The sequence below is a fragment of the Lytechinus pictus genome, chromosome 11 (genome assembly GCF_037042905.1).
Source record: "Lytechinus pictus isolate F3 Inbred chromosome 11, Lp3.0, whole genome shotgun sequence".
Taxonomy (NCBI): Eukaryota; Metazoa; Echinodermata; class Echinoidea; order Temnopleuroida; family Toxopneustidae; genus Lytechinus; species Lytechinus pictus.
Window position 1 is genome coordinate 27,841,421 of NC_087255.1, and position 18,329 is coordinate 27,859,749.

The window sequence follows — 18,329 nt, forward strand, 5'->3', positions numbered from 1 at the left end:
GATATCGTTGTTACTTGTTTGGGGGGTCAATTCAGGGAATGCTTGTCAAAGGTGCCAATTTGTATCCAATACTTGTTAAGGGTAGGGTTTCACATGCCAATACTAGTTAAGGGGTGCATTGATCCATCTGAATAACAAGCTGCGAAAAGTCAAATTTAGGCGGTATTTTTTTAGGAGCAAACATGTGCCCAAGAAAGAATGCTCGGTGTACTGTAAAGCTGCAGCGTTGATCATACTCCGCCTTGGAAACTTACAGATGTTAGCAATTAGATTTTGTAGTGCAATACTTGTATCAATGCTAAAAGTGATGATGATGCCGAGAAAAGGACTATTTGTTTTCTCACAACTTTATAAATTAGATTGATGGTATGCTAACCATAATGGAGATATATACTGTATACATATATTTATTTTGTATGTATTTTGAAAAATATATGTCTGAACCTTTTGAGCACCGGTGCTGGATAGTTGTGGTTTTGCACTTGTAAAAGGAATAAAGTATTTATACATGTAGTATGTCAAGAGAGTAAATCGTGTTTTTGTTACTGAAGAAGGTATAATCTGTTCTGTTGAAGGTTTATGTTTCAGTGATGAAATTGGCGCCAGTGATGACACGAGTTCCATTATTCTCAGGTTATGTATCATCTCAAAATTTCTTTTGCTTGATATTTTCTCTTTAGGATACTGTGAAAATATGTACATACACTGTAGATGCAAAATAAACCACTCCTCCCCTATAGCTTAACTCGCCTGTATTGAACTGTATCATTTTCTAATACCCCTTCCCCTTTCATCCATATCTCTTATTCTTCTGTTCCACTCTTATGTTGTAGATATATTTCTCTTTACAGGGTCTTGCCCCCTTTCTCTCATGTTCCAATTCATAAATTTCTACTTTAAAACAATTTACAAATGTATCATTAGTAATGAGGCGGGGTGTCTCTCTAATGCTTATACAGTATCTTGCTCCTTGTCTCCCTATCTCTTTTCCCATCCCTCTTTCAATCTCCGTCTCACAATTTCCCCTTCTTTTGCTCATCAATATACCTTAACTATCTTTTTTCTTCATCCCCCCCCCTCTCTCTCTTTGTAGATGTTTGTATAATGCCTCTCTCACTCTGTCCCCTCATGAATAATTTATAATAAATCCCCCCCCCCTCCGTGCATGTACAAGTATCAAACTATAGTTTTAGAAAAAATTCAATTTTAACATTTCTACAGCACTCAGAAATAATAGCCAGAAACTGCATGTGTTGTTAGAAATTGCCTACATTTACTACATTCACAACAAATCCCATTTTTCATGTTCGAGAGGATCATTGGAATAGATTATCAAGTGACATATAAAAAAATAGAATATCGCGTGAATCAAAACAAAATCACCAACACACTATTTGAAAGCAAGAGAAATATGAAATTTGGCTTGTGATTTGCAATTTTAGGAATAGGATATTTAAAAAAAGTTACATGTACAAAACATAATTACAAGAAATTAATGCAAAATTCACAAGGACTTTTATCAAGGATTATTTAACATTGTTTTTGTGCATGGCACAAATGTGTGAAGTTGCTATTAAACAGTTCTGAACTTTTTATATTGGCTATACATATAATAATATAAATATTACCTGTATTTGAAATAGAGATATACACTGTAGATCAGATTACTTGAACAGTAAAAATGATATACAAATCTGACAATGGTATTACATGTACATGTATGTAGATTTCTAGCTATTGTACTTCACCTCTTCATTAAAAGTTTTGAACACATGTATTTTAACAATAAATTGTGATACACAATCAGCAATAAAGATTTTGGAAAATGAATTGGATGGAACATCTAGACATATCCTTTTTTCATAGGTGATACTGGCATCAAATCCCTGTATATACATGTAGATTAGTGCTGCATTCTACACGTTAAAATGAAAATGGAAAATACTGAGGGTCTTGTGAGTCCAAAGATATTACACATTGAAATACAAGTCAAAACAAACAAAAAAACAAATACAAGAGAGAAACAGAATGTATACATGTAGTCACTAAGTTTCTGTCTTTTTCATTATTACATCATAACCTGAGATAGCTTCAATAAGATATACTCAATTACGGTACAGCTGCATTTAATTTTCATGCGCGTAATGCTGCTCACTCAATGCAATGGAAAGGGATTAGTAAGACCCTTGTGCGATGCACTTTATTAACCATGGACATAAACTGTATGCCTCATCACTCTAAAAATAAATACCCTTAAACAACATGATAAAGACTATTAAAGACCTGCCGAGTGAAGAAAATAATTACCCATCTTGATTCATACTAGGAATCTCAAATACATTCCAGAACATGGGATTTTATTTCCTACATGAAGAACAAAACTTATTCATGAACAACAATGCAACTAAAGTCAATCAATCAATCGACTCAAAAGGCACTTTAATATTGTTCATTTTCAAAATCATATTTCATCGATGTTTTGTTAAATTGTGAGTGGATTAATGAAGGGGAGGGGGTGCATGAGAAAGTGTAAATGTATGGAACAAATCAAATACATATCTCACAATAAGTGACAGGAAATCACATTATAAATGATGAAAGTACAGTTAAAGTTAAACATATGCCAAGTTACAGGGACAAATATGGTGACTGTGTGATTTGTCACTGATTACTTTCTAGTGCGATTGTGAGAGGGAGACCTCACATACAGCTCTACATACAAATCATGACAACTAACAAAGAGTGCGAACCTCTGTCAAACTCCACTCAACTCGCAGTGAACTCAAATATTTTTCAACCAAGTATTCATTAATTCCCTATTAAAAGTGAACCAAGTTTAGATGAATTAAGATGACTCATCACAAAGTGCATGAGAAGGATGCCAGCTATCACTGGTGCTTCCAGAAAATAATGAGACAAATCACAGAACTCGAGTCCCCTAACTCTTACAAGCAACAAATGTCAAAAACCTTGAAGTCCACCATTATTATGTTCAATCCAATTTTTTTTCTAAATTACGTAGAAGATACTACAACAAGATCATACATTTTCTGGACTTGAAGCAGATAGATTAATACATTTATAGAGAGGTATATATTTGCTGCCACAATCATCAGTCAGCTTAAGTAGCTAAGACCATTTGACGACAGGGACTCCATGAAATTGGGGAAATAGAAAACACATGGCTTTACGTGAAAGGAAAGGCCAATTGAGCGTGTATTGCAGCACGGTCTATCATCTAGGATCCAGCTATTTAACAAGTTTTTCAACTCCTTCCTTAAGTTTTGCCTCGTTTGCTCCCACAATGGTATCGAACTGCAGAGTCAATGAAAAAGTAAAAACAAAAATAATTAAAAATTATGTTCAAGATGTCAAACATTATAAACCCCCAGGGGGGGGGGGGGCAGTCAAATATATTGCTGTAAACACGCATGACAAAAGAAACGCGTTTAAAGGGGTGTTTTTTCAGTTTTTGACGCGGTACACGCGTGGACTCGTTAAGGGCATCAAAAACACCAATTTTCAAGAAAAACCCTTTGTTTCTCATTATATCTGCGTTTTGTAATCATGCTTTCAATCATGATTCATGTTTGTTATTTAAATTTTGAAGCCAACATTAAACACACCCTTATACCACATGGGCTACATGTACATGTACACGTATAACAAACTACTATAAAATCTACTAATGTGTTCATAACAATGCGGTTATAACATTGAAGACTTAATTAGTAAATAGTAACTTACAATATGCATTAGATCCAAACAAAAAGTGTATAATTTCAGTACACTCCAACGAATGCAATTCAATCACCCCAGTTTAAATTTTTTTCTGGGGGGTGCATTTATTTCCTTTATCTACTATATAAATTCCTGTACAATGCATATATTCAGACAAATGAATGCAAAATGTTTTTTGCTTAAATGCAAAGAAATTGCTCAATTTGTATCTACATGTATTTCAATCAAAATTAAACTCTGCAGCAGGTATAATCGCAACACTTACTGTAAATACATGGGGGATGAAATGCATATCAAACAAGAAATCACATTGAAGCAACAACAAAAATTATCTAAAATCTGAAAATTTCTTAGCAATTACTGTATGTTTGCAATCATGCTCCTTGGGAATATATACAGAAAAAGAAACCCACCATCTCATATGAGCCTGAGCAGAGTCACGTGTATCCATAAAGACTATTAAATGTAATGCAAAGTACACACAACATTCCACAAACATGTACATGTAAGATCCGATTATGGACGAAAATCATCATAGCATTGAAATAAGCATTCCAACCAATAAAATCTAAAGGAATTAAAACGATTAATGTTCCGAAGAGAGGTACAAATACGAACATCAAATGTCCAGTCTGTTGTGAGTAGAAATTAATCTGTTAGAAATTAAAGTGAATTCGATGCCAAATCCTAACATAGTGTTGTCATAGCAATCTTGCAATTGGCTATCATATGATCCTGAGTTAGGCCTTAATAACACCGACCACAAGGCTTGCAATTATGCAGAATATTAAGTATTCTTAACATTACTTCAAATGTCCAATTTGGATCATTTTGAACTTGTTTACAATTTCGTGATTAATGGAACATTTTAGGGTTTTTTTAAAGTCTGGCGGCTGTTGAATCGTCTAGTGTGCTGTGGGCTTTATATTCGTCTCCATCACATTTGCTATAAATTCACACATTAATTGAAAACTTCAACCGTAAATTTAACGCCAGACCCTACCTAAGCATATCCCTAAACCTATATTATTACTACATGGCAACCCTAACCCTACATGATAATAATAATAATATTCCGCATTTATATAGCGCCTAACACATCGGAACGACGTCTCAAAGCGCTTTACAGATATATTATTACCCCGGTCATCGGATCCTTGCATGCCCGCATACAATGTATGCACCTTCTCCACTCCCTGGGGAGCATTCCAAAAAGAGTTCCAAGACTCAATTGCTAGGCATACTACATAGGCTATCGCATCCTACCGGGTACCCATTTAACACCTGGGTGGAGAGTGGCAAATTGTGGATTGACGCCTTGCCAAAGGACGCTAGGCCATGGTGGGATTCGAACACACGACCCTCTGATTACAAGGCGAGAGTCAGAACCGCTACATGATATAAATTACAGCCCGCAGCAATTGCCGCACCTTGGAGCAAAAGTCGTATCACCATATTCACTCACCTTCTGTCCATCCTTGAACAATATAAATGTAGGCATGGCACTGACGTCATACTTTTGAGCTACTTCCTGCACAAAAATAAATAAAATGCAAAAAAAATCAATCATTTGAATCAAAGTCATCTTTTAAACAATTATTCATAAGAGCTTATTCTTGGCTAATTCAAATTGCAGATTCTCCTTAGTTTAAAAACCACCAGGTGACGGAAGGAAATATGCAGAAAATCATATCAGTATGATTCAGAATCCAAATACGTATCAAATATCAATAATGTGGACACAACAAATACAATACAACCTTGTTGACCTACATGTACATAATACTAAAGAAAAATAATAAAATAGGAGTAGCCAAGGATAAATAGATGGAGAAAGTGAAGAAATAAAAATATAGAGAGATGAAGATAGCTCTAGTGTGAGGGGGGAGAAAGAATTCCTTTACTAGTACTTTGTAGAAATTTGGACAGTACAGTATTTATCAGAAAACTTTCATACAATTTTTTTTACAAACTTAATTTCAAAAGTTTTGATAGAGTAAATACTACTTTTTTTCAAATTTAAAACACAATCCAAGTTTGTCCAACTCTTTAGTGAATTATTCTGAACACAACCATCATGTATAAATTTTAAATTTTCTCCATACATTGTTCAGTACCTCATTATTTTTTTTTATTCTCGACAAAAAAAAATCACTAAGAAATTGAACCACTTAATTTAGTTTAAAATTTTTTTTTCAAAAGACAGGCCCACTGAACGTAATACATGAGAGTTCTATTTTGATTTTTGAAAGCAACAAATTATAATTTTCTCCTCATTGTCAAGTGAAATAAAGATTAAATCCTCCCTGAATATGTGGAATTAGCATTACTATATGATTCAGTCAAGTTGGTCCTTATTGTCAAATCTGTAAAAAATGAAATATTGTATGATCCAGACGATAAAAAACAAAAGAAATATCGGTAGGGAGTGAGGGACATCATCGACTCTCTCATTTGCATATCACTGAGTTGTGCACATCATGTATTGTGAAAAATAAGCGAAACATTTAAATGTCATAACTTTGCTTTTTCTCTATAATTAAAATCCACATTTCCTGGTGTGAACTTGACCATTAACCCTAAACAGACTGGGCTATTTTGATGCCTAAGAAGACTGGAGGGGGGGGGCTGGTTTAGCCCCCCCCCCCCTATGATCTCACCCGTCAATCGCACGACCACAATAAAAATTACCCATGGCTTAATCTATAAAACTACAAGATCAAATTCTGTGAAAAATCTCATTGCTAATTGATTATACTAATTCATGCATAAAATCAAAAGTTTGCTCTAATTTACTAAATAATGCCCCTAAAATGCTACTTTTGGGGTCGCAGACTCTTTATAGGAATCTGATTAAATGTACTTTTAAAAAATCACATTTATTTTCTAATGTATTTTATTGTTTTCTAATTTTTTTTTTTTTTTTTTTTTTTCCGACTATTTGTCTCTTGTGTTTTTTTTCAATAGAAATTGTCTAGGAATTTATTTTGACCATACAATAGATGAAATTAATTGATTAGTTAAAGGAAAAATAATGAAACATTTACAAATTTTGGTTAAAAACACTATTTACATTTTACATATTACATTTACATATTAAGGTCAACCATATCACTATTTTGTGAAATTGAAGCAAAACTTTAAAATGTCATAACTTTCTTATTTTACATCCAATATGATGAAATTTTCAGCGTTATGCTAGTTTGAATCAACATTTTGCTGGGGTGGACTTGACCTTTAATACAATACTAGCCTTTCTAATGTGGCGATTCTACTTTCAAAATTTTTATTTCAAGGTGCTGCTAGGTTTGTGCTCCTCCTGGCCATGTGCATTAAGCTATAAAGACACATTGTCTATGCTCAAAATCTGTGCGAAGGAACTGTCTCAAATACCACACAAATGGCAATCCATTTGGCACTGGTATACTTGAGCAATACGCTTAAAACTAGGGGCCTTATTTAACCCAGGGCCTCAATTACCCCACTCTCCCCTACATTGTATTTGTTATTAATACATTCTACAATGTATGATGTAGTTGTGCATGTACTTACCTCTGCGTCATCTACATTAACTTTGCCAAATTTCACACTTGCGAATGCAAGCGCAAGATCCTGTAAAAAATACAAAGACGAAAGGAAAGTCAGTAATAAATACCTTCATCCGCCTCTTTCCACCCAAAGTTTGGACAACATGTAGGTCTACAGTGTATCTGCCAGTCTTTCTCTAGATAAATTACTATAAACATCTGGAGACTATATAGTGAAGCAAATAGCAATGTTTACTGAAAACTGTGACATCACAGATCTGAGCGATCTTACATGCTTTTCACACTGCATTTCCCTAACCCAACACTATTCTTAACCCTGGGATATCTTACTATCTTTTTTTGCTGTTTCACACTGTCTTTCTTAACCCCATACTATTTGCTTAGCTGGGGTTAACGCCTTAACCCTGGACTATGATTTTGCCACTCAGAGCGTGATTAACATGCAATTTTGACTAATCACAAGTAACAAAGCACCAAGTAATAAAGCAGTCCAAGTGCAGTTGTAATGTCTATAGCAGTTTTAGGAAGTTGCAAGTCAGAGCTATCCCAGAGCAGACGAGAGCGAAATCGCTCATCCCTCCCATGTATTTTTTCCTGAGCTTACCTTAACCTTTGGTGCAATCATCTTACAAGGTCCACACCACTCTGCAAAGAAATCTATAACTGCTAAGCTATTGTTTTCCAAGAAAGAGGCACAATCCTCCTGTAAAAAAAAATAGATAAATGAATATGTTTGCTTTATTTAGATGCAAAATATGTACATGTACAATGGGTGGTTTTAACCCTAAAAGAGCCGGATTATTTGGACCCATCTCACAGCCGAGGGGGGGGGGGGGCTGATTCCGCCCCCCACCCCCCCCCCCCCCCGAGATCTCGGCCGTCGATCGCACGAGCGCCGCAAAAATTTGCACAGTGGTAGTCTGCGAGTCTACAAGGCTGTACGATTAATTTTTCTGAAAAATAAGATTTTTTTAAATATTCTCAACCATCTGAAATATCTGATGCATTCAATGAGTATTTTGTAAATATTGGAAAAAATATTAGTGATATGGTCCCACAATCTATTCATTCTTCTCACTTTTATTGTCGAACAAATGTGGTTGGTTCCTTCTTTTTATCACCTGTACATATAAATGAATTGATTAATATTTGTAAATGCCTTAAAAGTAGTGCAAGTTGTGGAATTGATAACGTAAATTGTAAAGTTGTTAAGCGTGTCATTTATGCCATTGCCTTGCCTTTAGCTCACGTATTTAATCTGTCTTTTGCAACTGGGAAAGTACCTTCAAAACTCAAAGAATCTTAAGTAATTCCCGTTTTTAAGAAAGATGACCCCGATAAATTTGTAAATTATGGACCAATATCCCTCTTACCATGTTTCTCCAAATTGCTTGAACGACTAGTATATAATCGATTACATAAGTTTTTAAACAGTAATGATATCTTAAGTGATTCTCAATACGGATTTCGACCCACTTATTCCTGTGAGCATGTTCTTTTAAGAGTTAAACAAAAAATAATGGATTCATTTATTGCTGATGAACATATAATTGGGGTCTTCTTTAATAGATCTATCTATTTTAAAGCTTTCGATTCTATGGACCATTCATTACTTTTATTTAAACATAATCAATATGGAGTTCGAGGGATCGCGTTAGACTGGTTTAGGGATTATCTTTTAAATAGGGTTCAACATACATTTGTCCACGGTGTCTAATCTTCTTCATTAAATGTTTCCGTTGGGGTACCGCAAGGATCAATTTTAGGCCCCTTGTTATTTCTTTTATATATAAACGACCTTTGTAAATCATCTAATTTGTTAACCTTTTATCAATTTGCTGATGACACAAGTATTTTTTATTCTTCTAAAGATTTAAATAATACCATCCACATCCTGAACAATGAACTCCAAAATGTTTCCGACTGGTTGAAAGCAAATAAGTTGTCCCTGAATATCAATAAAACTAGATGCATCTATTTCAATAAAAATAAATCTTTAACACGAACCCATACTGACAAATCTAATAATTATAATCCAATTGACAACGCTCATATTCACATTTTATCGACAATAAACGTATCGAATTAAGTAATTCCATTAACTTTTTAGGTGTCACATTGGATAATCTTTTGAGTTTTAAGTACCATATGATAAATGTATTACATAAGATAAGTAGGAATACTGGTTTAATTTACAAACTTAAGCATAGTTTACTTCATAAAAATCTGATAACTCTATACCATTCCATAATTTTCCCTTATTTAAAATATTGCAATATTGTCTGGGCTACCAATGTAACCTCATATGAATTGGACTCAATATTCAAAATTCAAAAGAAATGTTTAAGAATAATTACCTAGCACCATCCGCACCTTTATTTAAGAAATTGTCTTTACTTAATATATATGATATTAATAAGCAAGAACTCGCAATATTTATGTATAAGTACAAGAAGAGGTTGTTACCCACTCCTTTTTCAGATCTTTTTCAATACAATAATCAAGTTCATAATCATAATACCCGTTCTTCCAATAAATTTCATTTATGGTCTATCAAGTCTAGTCACGAAGCTAAATCATTGAGTTATGTAGGTCCCAAACAATGGAACGAGATTCCCCAAATAATAACTAATTCACAATTTATATCATCCTTTAGAAAACAGTACAAAAATTTTCTAGTAAATGATTATTAATTTTCGCAGTTGATATCAATGCATTACTTGTACCATATCTACCCCCCCTCCTTCGATTCGTGTCTTTTTGTATTCTTTGTTGTTGTTTTTTTCCTCCTTTTTCCTACATTGTATTTACTATAATGATATGACATTCTTTTTTTTTTAATTCAATATTGTTGTCGTTTTACTATGTTTTGGCGATCCATCCTTACAGGTTTCTTATAACCTTCATGGAAAGCCACGCAATTTATTTTATTATCTAATCACATTATTTGATGTTTCTTTGTATTTTTATCTTATTTTGAGAAATAAAGATTGAATTGAATTGAATTGAATCACGGCGCTCAAGCTGCATGCAAGCTAAAATGTGCACTGCTCTTGCAGATGAAAAAAAAAACATTGAAACTTGTGTATATCTCACCCTGGTTTTTACAAAATGATTGAAAAAAAAAACAAGTTACCTGAAATTACATTGATCTAATAACCATATTTGTGTACGTTTTATGAAATAGAGATGATTTTTCTCAATAATTTTTTTTTTTTTTTTTTAATTTTTAATACAAAAAACGTATTTTTTAAAGAAAAAAACGTACTGCCGTATTTTGGTTGCAAAAACGTACTAAATACGGAAAAATCGTACTACTTGGCAGCTCTGCACATGTCAAACTTAAACCCATGAGCTTAAAATACTAGATATTTTGCTGATATCAATATCACGAAATGTCGCAGACTGACAAAAGTTACCTTTGAGTGAAAAGGAAAGCAATGATATGTTGCTACTCTTGTAAAAATGGTCCATGGACATAATCCCGTCATGAAACAGCCCCTGCACAATTTGTGGCTGTTCTACCAGGCATATTTTCTTTGAAAAGATTCACCATCTCAAGACTTTAGAATTGCTGAAATGTCTGCAAATGTCTCCAGAATGTCTCTTTTTGCAAAACAAGATATTTTTGCAGGGTGCAGCAAGAAATTTTTATTGTGAATGTTGACAGAGATATATCGCATGAAACATTTATAAGTTTTTTACAACAGCCTCCTACCTCTTAGTCTTGTAAATTTTACTGTATTTTCCAAGCAGAACGCAAAAAATAAAAAGATAGGAATCTTGCGCACATGCATCATTTTTATCTTTAGACTGCGCATCATTGTCGGACATCATACGTGCTCAGTGAAAGTTACAACAAAAGATACAAGAATTTTCAGAATACAGATTTTATTATAACTCTGAAGATACCTTTTTTATTTACAGGAATCTGGAGAAAAAAAAATTATTTTGCTTTAAAAAAAAAATAGTATACATGTGCTAGATCAATGTGGATTTGAAGGAAAACAAGTCAAATAACCTTCAGAATAGTCAGACATGTGATATTTTATGAAAAATTCCAATTAATGGCTGTAAAATAAAAAGAATGAAATCAGACAAATTTTTAGCATTTTCCTGCCATAGGCCATAGGTTGTGTGGTTAACAAACAGAAAACACACACAAATATCTGGTGAGAGCTGTTAAAAATTTATTCTGAATGCCAAAAATTTGTCCAGAGTGCCAGGTAGCACTTGCTCACTGCAACCATCAGTGGACTGCCTGTGGGAAACTACAGGACTATGGTATGCCAATGCAGTACACAGCACACACTTTAAAAATCAAGATATCACTTTTGTGCCCCAAAATACTAAATTTTGTACAGTTGCAATTTATTTTTCATTCGTAACTTGGGAATAATTTTTGTATTCACCAGAGCGCTCAAAAACTTGAATTTTGGGCATTTTTTTTTTCGCCCTCTATTGGTAGAAAGTAAAATGGCAAGAACATTTTCATTTTTCAATCTCTATTTTTAATTACAAAAAAATAATTTAAGAATAAAATTTACTTAAGAGCCAAGTTATATCATGAATAGCTGTAATGGAAACTGACAGTGTAAAAAAATCAAGCATTTGTCCCAAAGAAAAAGAGAAAATAAGCCAAACATTGCCAACCTTATTTTTCCACACATGGAGATGTAACAGAGAACAATGGTTATATCGTAACCTTGTTCATTGAATGAGTGCCAGGTAGTACATTGTAAGTTTGGCAATCTTTCTGATGGTATGATTTTTATTTTTATTTGAAAATCAGCTTCAGATTGAAAAAAAATATGCCAAACAGTCAAAGGGCAGTCAAATGTATTGTTGTACATATGTACAAAACTGTACCACAGCTGCCAAGTTGTATTTTGCATTTTCAGTATTCTTATCCCCCCAAATCAGTATTTTGACAAAAAAATCAGTCTTTTTACCATGTGAGATAAATGTGCAGACCTGCCAACCTCTGGGAATAAAAAACTGTATTCTGTGATAAAAAAACTGTATTTTTCCCCAAAAAAGTGTATTTCAAAATAAAATGCTTGGTACACTCGCTCATCGCGGCGCTCAAGCTGCATGCAAGCTAAAATGCGCACTGCTCTTGCAGATGAAAAAAAAAACGTTAAAACATGTGTTTATCTTCACCCTGGTTTTAACAAAATGATTGAAAAAAAAGAAGTTCATACCTGAAATTACATTGATCTAATAACCAAATTTGTGTACGTTTTATGAAATAGAGACATATAAAGATTATTTTTCTCAATAAATTACGATTTAGTATTAAAAAAAAACGTACTTTTTCAAAGAAAAACGTACTGCCGTATTTTGGTTGCAAAAACGTACTAAATACGGCTAAAACCTACTGGTTAGCAGGTCTGACATTTGCATGGAAAAATAATTTCCAAACACCCCCTTAACATGTGCGCAAAATAACCCCCTAAACAAGTTCTTTTCGGGCTTTATTTGACCCTGCGATTGACCATTGAAAATCAGTGTTTTTGATGCCCTTAATGAGTGCACGCGCGGCCTGCGTCCAAAACTGAAAAAACACCCCTTTAGATGCATTTTTTTGGTCATGCGTGTGTACAGCAATATATTTGACTGGCCCGGAAAGAGTTCCATATGCACCCCCACCAAAAATACATGTAACAAAAGATTGTTGAGACTTCCGGTTCGTTCACTTCAGATTTTTCTATCATTTTTTTACTCTTGCTTTGAACTCGAACTCACCTTGTTTTATCTGCAGTACCTCTTCTTCCCACTAAACTAGCAAGAAGCGCTGATACCAGAAGAGGTATTTTAACGATTTTTAATCAGCCGATATTTCGACTAGTCTAGACTCACAGACCCTTTACTGACTAAATAAACCGATGTCTATGGACAATAACACGCACTAGATCCTGCTCGAAACTTGATGGAATAAAGCCATATTGTGGTATGAAGAAATATTATTCTGAACCTTCTCCATGCATCGGCCGGTAAATATCATGAATTGTTTTTTAATATTTACCCGCCGATGCAAGTAATTTACGATTCATGAATTTCATCGGCCGATGCAACTTCCAAGTATTTATAAAAATCTAGGTTGGCACTGCTCATGATTTTGTCGCCCTCTATAGACGCATCGCGTCGCTAGGATGCAATCACAAAGGAGACCTCATGCATGGAAAGCAGCCAACGTTGTACCCATCTTCAAGAAGGGCGATAAACACAAGGCAGAGAACTATAGACCAATCTCCCTTACCTTTATCATCTGTAAGGTTGCAGAGCATATCGTACACAGCCAAATCATGCATCACCAGGGGAGCGTTTCATGAAAGGACTTGTCAGACGTTTTATCCGACAAGTCCTATTTTATACGACAGTTACCATAGTAACATTGCTTATCAGCCAATCAAAATCAAGGAAAGATGTCAGATCTGACAACATGTCGGACAAAATTGTTGATGAAACGCTCCCCTGGATACATGCTACCTCATAACAGATTGTCAGTTTGGCTTTAGAAAGAGACGATCTTGTGAGTCGCAACTGTTATTAACAGTTCATGACCTTGCGACAGGACTCAGAGGCAAGCAACAGATCGATGCCATTCTTCTCGACTTTTCAAAGGCCTTCGACCGAGTGCCTCATGAGCGTCTCCTTAAACTGAACCACTATGGAGTTCGAGGTCACTTACTCTCATGGATAAAGGACTTTCTTAAAGGGCGTACACAGCGAGTTATACTTGATGGAAAGATGAGCAACACCACTTCTGTCACATCGAGCGTGCCCCAAGGTACAGTCCTCGGTCCGCTTCTGTTCTTGATTTTCATCAATGATCTCCCTGATTGTGTCTCTTCTTCTATCAGGCTATATGCTGATGACGCCCTCCTATACAGATCAATAAACTCCCATGATGACATTGAGTCCCTGCACAGAGATCTAGCCAATGTTCAGGAATGGGAGAGGAAATGGCTCATGTTGTTTAATGCTGACAAATGTGAGGTGCTGAGGATTTCAAACAAAAGAAATCTCATCATTGGACCATCTCCTTACTCCATCCATGGAACTGCTCTCCGCACCCTTGATGAAGCGAAGTACATGTATCTTGGAGTTATACTTCAACCAAACCTCAGCTGGAAACCCCATATTAACGCCATCTGTAAAAAGAGTAACAACACTCTTGGCTTCCTTCGACACAACTTGAGGAAATGCCCAGCTAGCATAAAGGAGAGAGAGTATAAGACCTACGTTCGTCCAATTGTTGAGTACTCTTCTTCAGTTTGGGACCCTCATACCAAAAGCTTATCACTAAGAGTAGACTGAAATGGTTCAGCGGCATGCAGCTAGATTTGTAAAAGGTGATTATGACCGACAGAGCAGTGTCACTCAGATGATGAAAGAACTACGGTGGCAGTCTCTTCATGAACGACGAGCTCACAACAAAGTCATCATGATGTACAGAATCGTCAATGGTCTAATCGCCATCCCAGCTGCACCACCTTTCCTGTATGCCTCATCTGAACCAACCAGAGGACATTGTCTACAATTCAAACAGCATTGTAGAATCCTCTCCTACCAACACAGCTTTTTCCCAAGTACCATCTGCTTGTGGAATGTCCTGCCTACAACAGTGGGTTTGGCTCCTTCAACTGAGTCTTTCAGGAGCCACCTGGAACCACTCACCCTCCGTTAGCTCTCCAGTTGAGAGCATCTTTTTACTTGCACTATAGTTTAGTTTTGTTCAACTGCACCAAATGTCATGTGTTTTTGTGATTGCGGCCTCAGCCAAGTACAACTGTACTCAACGGAAGAGACAAGATGGCGTCAATAACATGTAAGTAAAACGCTCTTCTACTTTTAATAATTTCATTTCATTTTAGCATCATTATATTTAAAAAAAATTTAATATCAATTTTTTTGCCAAATGTTGCCAACCAACATTATCGCCCATCGACATAAGGGTTACTGTTATTAAGATCACATTCGAAACAACTAGCAGTTTGGCGCAATATTATTGTTGCCCGATTCGTCGTTGCGTGTGAGCCTATGGCATCGCGACCCAGGCTTCATGGGGAGTAAGCCTACATTGAGTAGAAATACTTTTACTCCCCAGAAGCCTCCAGGCTAGGCCTAGTCTTGAGGACGCAATGATGATGACTTTAAAATCCCGACATATACTTCTTCATCATTGACGTCTTGACACTCTTCCCATACACGCATAAGAGACGGACCAAAACAAAGACGGATTTCCCTAGGAAATCCATCTTTTTAGACCAAAACCACATAAAGTTTATGAATTTTATTGATTTTTACACCTTCCTACGCCTAATGCGTAGGAAGGTTTTAAAAAATGTTAGATAAAAATGTAAAAAATAAAGGTTTCTTACCTAACTGATGCCGCGTAGACCCTTCGATCCACATGTAAACAACGGAAATACAATAGTGTCGACCCTTGAACCGCTTATGTATGATGTACTTCCGGCTAGCAATGCCATCTTGAGGAACAATTTATAGTAAAAATTATTTTTTCATAAATACTAAATATTATGTGATTATAAATAATTAATATTATAACAATTATTTATAATTACGTTATAAATTTAAGTATTTGTGAAATAATAGTTTTATCTATAAATTGTTCCTCAAAACGACATTGCTAGCCGGAAGTACGTCATAGTCATAGTTACAGTCATAAGGCAGCGGTTCAAGGGTCGACGCTATTGACAATGATTGACTTGTATTTCTGTTGTTTACATGTGGATCGAGGGGTCTAGGCGGCATCAGTTAGGTAAGAAACCTTTATTTTTTTACATTTTTATCTAACATTTTAAAAAACCTAGTCCTACGCTGTACGCATTACGCTAAAATAATAGGCGTAGGCCGTAGCCGTAGGAAGGTGTAAAAATCAATAAAATTCATAAACTTTACGTGATTTTAATTTTTGGTCTTAAAAGATGGATTTCCTAGGCCTAGGGAATTCCATCTTTGTTTTGGTCCATCTCTTATGGCTATGCGTCTATGGGAAGAGTGTCAAGACGTCAGACAATGATGAAGAAGTATGGTAAGACCACCACATATCGACCACCTCTTTTGAAACCGACCACCTTGCGCGCGTTAAAATTATTGCGTATTACAAACGATACGCGCGGGAGAGTAGGCGCAGTGTCCATAGAAACGGTAAGAATCGATTTTACGAGAAAAAAAGAAGCAACAAACAGTAAAGATTTAGTAGAATTAATCAAAATTGTATTGACCAAACCCAAAACCCGCTGAAAAACCAAGAAATCCGATAGGAAACGGCTTTAGAACAAATATCCGTCGTCAATCGTCGAATCATGCGTCGGAGCTCGCAGTGGAAGTAGTGAGGCGATCATTTAGCATGTTGACGTCATAGAACTGATTTGAAAGAGTAAAAATATTTCGCCACCGCGACAAGAATCGGCCGTAAACTTAGTGTACCGCGGGTGGTCGGTTTCAAAAGACGGGTGCAAATGAGCAAATGGAAAATCGTCGCATTCGTTGATCGTCGATATATACGCAAATTGAATCGGAGTCGCCGAGCGAAACATGGGAATCTGATCTGCTCAATTTTCTGCACAAATGAGACGAAAACTGGGTAAAATTGATGAATATTTTCGCAGATATGATGCTTAGCCTTAGAAGATTAGGTGGTCGATAAGGGGTAGTTCCAAGGATTTTAAAGTCATCATCATTGCGTCCTCAAGACTAAGCTAGGCCCACGCCGCGGCGTCACGTTGTTCTGGGGCCGATTGCACGAAAGGGTCTTTCCAAGGACCGTCTTTCGTGTCGCCCATCTCTTATGATGCGCTATAAGCGGGGTGTTTCTGAAATTTATGATAAACAAATACAATTCGTAAGCTTGCTTTTAAATCAAATTTTATACAAATTTGTGAGATATCACCTCATTTTATTAACAAATATTTTGTTTATTTTAGCGGACGAATAAAATATGTTTGCAGATAATTTATTTAAAATGCGTTTCACATTGCGCATCATAAAAAATGGGCGACACCAAAGACGGTCCTTGCAAAGACCCTTTCGTGCAATCAGCCCCTGAATTCTGCCGAGCTGCAGTGCAGCTGTCCGACCGGGGTCCGACTGACTACTGATAATTGTATTTGTAAGCCGAAATAATTTTTTTATTCATCCTAGTTGGAAGGATGTATGACAGTGTTATACATACCATGCTCTCAATTAGTTTAACCTCGCCCATGATGGAAGAAATGTGGCCAGTTGTAATCCTAAGTTCCTAACGATAATAAATTTACAAAAATATTGAAGACGAGACGAATTCAGCAACCTCGAAGTCGAACGTACGTACAAGACAACGAACGTAGAGGGCAGCAACACACAAGCGTGTTGCTCTAGCTCTAAGGAAGGTCAACTCCGCTCGAATTTTGTGACCACTTTAAAAAATAAGGTGGGGTTTTGGGAAATTTGTCGAGTTGATTTTTTTTCATTTGTTAATTTCAAATATTTTTTAATGAACAATTATTAGATCGGTTATTCTGAATATAAATATTAAAGATATTAGTTTTATTTTTAAAGAAAATATTTAGCTTAAATAATCATGATTTTGACATTTTTCCTCATTTTGGAATATTACGCCTGTAACGAGGATACCTCATATCTCTTATTTTCTTCTGCTGAATTTCGCTGCACCACTAATAAATGCATAGACAACCACCGTAATAATCGAGGTCATTTTTCTGGCCTGGGTGCGCCGAGTCTGCATGGGGCATGGGCCGGTCGCGCAGCTAGCTAGTGACGTTGATGATGCGCTGGGGCTTCAGGCGACTCGTCATAGATCTAGCAACTTAGACAATGACGTCTAATTTGCCTGGCCTGATTTGAAGTGTAATGGCTTCAGGGCTGATGTTTATCAACGATGATTGTTCAAGGTTAGATTTCAAATTTTAAATGTCATTTGACTCTTAAGTCTATAAATCTGAAATAAAGGCGCTGTATCCCCGAAATCTGGGTCTAAATTTCAACTCTGAGTCCGAGACCATGGCATGG

At 35.7% G+C, this 18,329-nt stretch overlaps 1 protein-coding gene across 1 annotated transcript; it reads right to left on the reverse strand.

Moving 5' to 3' along the window:
- Window positions 1–1,253: 1,253 nt before the first annotated feature.
- Window positions 1,254–17,711, reverse strand: LOC129272065 (thioredoxin 1-like). Its single transcript, XM_064106248.1, has 5 exons — window positions 17,494–17,711; window positions 7,894–7,992; window positions 7,294–7,353; window positions 5,207–5,272; window positions 1,254–3,315 (listed from the first exon to the last, which is right to left on the reverse strand). Exons 1-5 carry the CDS (start codon window positions 17,521–17,523, stop codon window positions 3,250–3,252), a joined length of 321 nt encoding a protein of 106 aa, XP_063962318.1. The 5' UTR covers window positions 17,524–17,711; the 3' UTR covers window positions 1,254–3,249.
- Between the last annotated feature and the right edge of the window lie 618 nt (window positions 17,712–18,329).

Excerpts from the sequence above, each read along its gene's own strand:
- LOC129272065 (XM_064106248.1), bottom strand. The coding sequence starts at position 17,523 with ATGGGCGAGGTTAAACTAATTGAGAGCATG. Across the intron at positions 7,993-17,493 it reads TTAAACTAATTGAGAGCATG|GAGGATTGTGCCTCTTTCTT; the intron begins GTATGTATAACA and ends TTTTTTTTACAG. Across the intron at positions 5,273-7,293 it reads TTAATGTAGATGACGCAGAG|GAAGTAGCTCAAAAGTATGA; the intron begins GTAAGTACATGC and ends ATTTTTGTGCAG.